Genomic DNA, 5,447 nt, shown 5'->3' with positions numbered 1-5,447 from the left:
AAAGTGTCTTTTTGAAACTGCGTGCAGTTTTGTTTTTCTCTACTTAATCTGTTGATTCAAATAGATGTACATTTAATGTCTACAGAGACTTATCGCTGCTGTATGTTCTATGTAACCCCTCATGATGACTAATGCTGTCATCCTTTTACATTCTCACAGTGTGCTCATTTCTTATTGATTTAATTAATAATGCAACTTCAGCATTATTTTTGCCGTAGACCCAATGGAAGTCCTCAGACTCCACTTTTCGGGAGCCTCTGAAGAAGACAAAGGCAAAGCACTTTGCTTGCTGTGGCATCCCCCTTGCCGAAAGTTCAAACGGGATTAAAAACAAAGAGAAGAAACCCCTGGATGAGCAGACATCTGGTTGGCTGGCCTTTGAATAAAGCCCCATTCTGGGCAGTAAAGCAGGGCCGATCGTAACACGGCTGTGATATATGGAGGCTGGGGACGGAGGGGGGGGGGGGGGGGGGGTATAAACTTTCACAAGGGTGCAAAATCAAAGGGAGTTCCTGTCACCACTGAGGGGGTCTCAGCAACAGGGGTCCCATTCACGGGGAATTCCTCTCCAGTGCCCTCTGTTGCATCTGTTGACTCAATCTTTTCCATTGAGAGAAAGAAAACACTAATTAAAAGCCACATGACTGTGAACTTGATTGCAGCAGGCGAGACAAACAGCCCCATCAATGGATTGAGTATTTACTTTGAGGTGTGAAAAATCTTTGAACAGCCCACCATGTTAGGGCTTCTTCTTCCTTCACGCCAACAATACAATGAGCAGCATTTGTATTCTGAAAGCAATCAAATTATCATTTCAATAAAATGTTGGATCTTATTAAGGAGCTCCGGGGCTTTAGACATTCACACAATGACTGAATGAGCTAAGAGGGTTGAAACCATTGTCTCTCACAGTCGATCCTAGATATTTACTTCACAATCAGTCGCCAAGATGCAATAAAATAACATTATTAGAAGCAGGGAAGTTGTTTCAGCAAGGACAATGTTTATTCAAATTTACATGCGGCCATAACCTCAATAAAATTGTGAATATTTGTACATAATTTACAAAGAATTGGAACATTTAAAATGTTTGCTGATCTGGAGCAACGGTGCTTGACATGACTGCTTAGACAAGATAAATCTGTAGATCAAAGACTTGCATTTCAAAAAAGATCCTTAAAGCTGACAAACGAGGGTGTTTTGGAATAAAAATCGAATTAACAGCGACAGAAGCGTATTTCCATTATGAACCTGTTAACAAGGGCAGGAAGGAGGTTTTTTTCCGCAACCCTTAGCTGTACTAAGGCATACATTTATTTTGAACATAATATGGACAACATATTAAGATAAACCTTGCGGGATTTCTCTCAATTCTGTTACATCCTTCTCAAAATATTTACAAAATGAATGCTGAAAATGTTTTGATTTTTCACATCAGTTGAAATTGTATGAATTTAAAATGAATTTGAATCTTAAATTGTTAAAGTCGTAACATTTGTTTTGTTTCGGGGGGAATCTGGTTGTGTGGCATTCCACGGAATTCAGCAAAACTCTCACAATGTCACTGAAAAGGGCTTCAAGTATTCTTTAAAGGTGCCTCAACCAGCACACAATTACTTTTATTGAACATGGTCTTCAAATATATTTGTATTGTACTACTTGAAGTCAAAAGTAGGGCTTTGACAGTAGATTTCCGGGCAGCTTGATGCTCACCCTTGAGTGCAAACCTATGGCAGTAAGTGTAAGTCACACAGTCTGTTCATTGTTGATTCTTATTTTTGAATGATGGATCGCAGAGATTACTCTCTCTTAATATTGGCGAGCAGAGGGTCCGTGCTCTGTGAAGGCTGCCCAGACCGGCTCTTCCTGGTCTGGTGGGTCTTGACGTGTTTGGAGAGGTGGTCACTCCTCATGAACCTCTTGCCGCACTGCTGGCACCCAAAGCGCTTCTCTCCGGTGTGTGTGCGGAGGTGCCGCTGTAGCTCGTCTGAACGGGTGAAGCTTTTACCACAAAAGAGCCAGTTGCAGATGAAGGGCCTCTCCCCGGCATGCCAGCGCAGATGTGCCTTGAGGTGAGAGGTCTTCTTGTACACTTTGCCACACTCTGGAATGTGGCAGATGTGCAGTCTCTTCTTTCCGAACTCTAACCCCCCACCATTCGCCTGACAGTTGGGGCATTTGCAGCGGCGGCAGCGGCGTGTAGAGCTCAGCAGGCCCTTGGAGGTGCCTTGGAGAAGAGCAGCTATCTGGGGCTGGTGGCCCAAAACCAGCTGTCTGCCTAGGGAGAAGGGATGGCTGGTGGGGGGGGCGTTGGTTTGGGGTAGGCTCCACCACTGCTGTCCTTCGTCCACATGGCCTCCAGCCAGGTGGTGCCTGGCTGAGGAGTTCTGGATGAAGCTGGGGAAGTTTTGTCCCATACTGTTGTGCTGAGGATAATAGGGGCCGGTGGCCTGCGGCTGCGAAGACAGCACTTTGACAGGGGAGAGTTCGAAGGAGTAAGAGGGAGGTTCAGCTGGAGGGGTGAGAGGCAGCTCATGGTGGTGGTGATGATGGGGGTGATGATGATGATGGTGACCCAGACCAGGCTGCATGTGTCCCGGGAACTGCACCTTCGGCACTGTGAAGGTCATCTGGTGTGTGCTGAGGGCTGTGCTGGGCGCCATGTCGTTGCTCCAGAGCTGGAACATTCCTGATGTGGAGCTGACGGTGCTTTCGTAGGGGAACTGGGAGCCTTCGGAGCCCATAGCGCCTCCAACCTGCCAGGCCTGGCTACAGGTGGTGGCCAGGAAGGAGAGGGCGTTGGGTGCTCCCTCTGGAGAGGAGCTGGGCGTCCGGTCCTGAGTGGTGATACACAAAACATACATCATAAGTCACTTATTGGACAACTAAAAGTTTTGAATCTACATTCCTTTTAATAATAATTAAATAAAATTATATTATATAAAAATGTAATGTCAAATATATGTAACTCAAAGAGTTTAAAATGTAAATTGTCTTGACATTGTTTATTCTAACTTGCCTCTTTTTCTATTTATCTGCTGTGTTAAGTTTGATTATGTTCACACAGTTTTAAGCACGTGAAGCATTCATTCATTACGCACAAGTTGAGGAGTTTTCACAGCCAGAAAAGCAGATAAATACACTCCACGTGCAATGCTTCAGAAAGATAAATGTACAACAAACCTGTAAAAAGGTGTGTAAAAAGTTGTCAGTCCTTTGTATCGCCAGCGCAGCCATCTGTCCTCGCGCTCCTCCACGCACCTGCAACACGAACTGCGCCGAGAGGCGAAGACGTACAAAGTCTCAACTACAGCTCGGAGCGCAGAAGAAAAAAGATGCTCACATTCGGGTCTGGGATGACTGAGACACTTTGGCAGAGTACACTGGGAAATCCCGCGTCATTCAAATGTCCCTCAGTCCACTACGTGAATACTTGTAGTGTGGTAGCGGTCCAGATCATTTAGTGTTGCAGCAGCCGAGGATGACCGTCCGAAGTTAGAAGCAGAGTGGCGCGCAGTAAATCCTTGCGATCATCTCAAAGGCGCCTGAGCTGCATCTTCGCTTTATAGAGAGAAAAGATCCTCTCAACGGGGTCTCCAATATGATGCGGGAGAGCGAGTCAATAGAGAGGCGACGTGTGGGAGGGGGGGGGGGTTGTTAGGTGAAGGGGTGGGCTACTCATAATTTCACTCAATTTCAACCAAATGCTGACCCCAAGAGCTGACTCCTCCTCCAATTGTTCTGAAAAAAAAAGATGTTTCCTGTAATATCTACATTTGAGAGTATCTACCTCTTTGGATATCTCATGTCATTTTATCCGACTTCTTTAAGTTTCAAATAAACCCACACAACTTTATGATTTGAGAAACATTTCAAAGTGTTCACAATTAGTGTTTCAGCAAATTTCAACTTCTACATTTAGGACCGCATGTTGCACAAGAACAAAATGCTTAGTCTGTTAAAAGATCTAAGATTAATATAGCCTGCTTAGTCAAAATACTTTTCACTCTGGGGGTATTTGCATACTGCTTCAACTCTGCTGTGGGATTTCAAGTGAAGACAGTAAATACAGGGATTTTATATTTTCGGCAAATCAGTGATGCAGTTTTGAATTACAAAAGGTGGCCAAACTATATGATATCAAGTCAAAAAATAATGAATTTATACGAACAAAAATGTAGATTTCCTTGTTGTCATCATACATATTGTATGATTTAATGCAACAAAGACACTTTAGGTCAGAGAGATTGATTTTTTTTTAAATGGAATTTCTGCTAACAAGCCATCACACATGCACTTCAAGTCAAATGTTACAATGTGAAGATAGAGTTAATGTGCATAATTATTCTTAAGTGATCTTTTAGTGGATGAGCATAAAACATTTTTTGTACAGTGGTGAATAAAGACTGTAGTTTGGAGGGAATTTATTTCACTGTTTGATTGTTAGTTTTCTCCAGATGACACAAATCCTTTGTTTCTTAATGCTGCAGCATGGCAGCTCTCCGTCCCGGCAGGCGTGAGGCTCACTCACACTATGAAGACAGTAACAGTATTTTCCCTCACAAAGCTAATTGATAAAACTCAATCAAAGCCTCGGAGTTCTCACCAGTGGGTGACATGTCAAATAGGCTGCCCTGTGTGACATTCTCACATTTCAGAGTTCAAGTAGAGGCCGCTTCAGATCTGCTCCATTAAATGCAGATTGAGGCTTAATCTCATTCTGTAAGTCTGTTCACCATTACAATGTTAAGAGTTTAAATCCAGGCTGGGAACCTGTTTCTCATGTAAATGCCTAGTTCCTCACTTATCTACTGCTCCCACTTTCTGGATTCCTCTGTGATCCTTAAACAAACATACCTCAAGCAGGAGCCAGCTAAAATTAGAAATAAATGAACGAATCCTATATAATTCAATTTGAACAGAAATGAAACAGTTCCTGTATTCCACTTGGTTGTAATTGTAATTTAAAGCTTTAAAAAAAAAAACCACATCAAGACAGTAAAGATAATCACTAAACTGTACCATTGGGTTTAGACCTTTCTGTTATTGGTATGAAAGCAGAGCAGACAGAGTGCAACTTTCATCATGTCCTTGACAGAGACACCTCAGCTTGAAACAAAAGATTTCTCCAGACTCACAATGACGTGCAGACTTCAGCTGCAGCGTTTCTTTTAGGTGAGGGCAAAACAGAGCAAATGTGTTGGAATTAAAACATGACAACAACATTTATCCACACAAATAATTGCAGGATGTTAGACTAGAATAATTAGCCCGTTCGATTAAGCAAAAGCAAGAGATGCCTCTTGGTAAATTATAATTGTCCAAATGTTCTAATGCTTGATAAACAAATGTAGCAAAAATCATTTCAGAAAGGTTGAACATATGCAGGCCCATACTGCAGTTAAAATAAGTTGAAATCAATAAAATGCATTGATTTTGTACGATAC

At 42.7% G+C, this 5,447-nt stretch overlaps 1 protein-coding gene across 1 annotated transcript; it reads right to left on the bottom strand.

The window, feature by feature from the left end:
* Positions 1–1,799: 1,799 nt before the first annotated feature.
* On the bottom strand, positions 1,800–3,279 carry sp5l (Sp5 transcription factor-like; the record flags this gene model as incomplete). Its single annotated transcript, XM_079273308.1, has 2 exons — positions 3,184–3,279; positions 1,800–2,837 (listed from the first exon to the last, which is right to left on the bottom strand). Exons 1-2 carry the CDS (start codon positions 3,235–3,237, stop codon positions 1,800–1,802), a joined length of 1,092 nt encoding a protein of 363 aa, XP_079129434.1. The 5' UTR covers positions 3,238–3,279.
* Between the last annotated feature and the right edge of the window lie 2,168 nt (positions 3,280–5,447).

This window comes from Melanostigma gelatinosum, assembly GCF_949748355.1.
Source record: "Melanostigma gelatinosum genome assembly, chromosome: 8".
Classification (NCBI taxonomy): Eukaryota; Metazoa; Chordata; class Actinopteri; order Perciformes; family Zoarcidae; genus Melanostigma; species Melanostigma gelatinosum.
The sequence above is the reverse complement of the archived record's forward strand: the minus strand, read 5'-3'. Positions and strand labels throughout refer to the sequence as shown.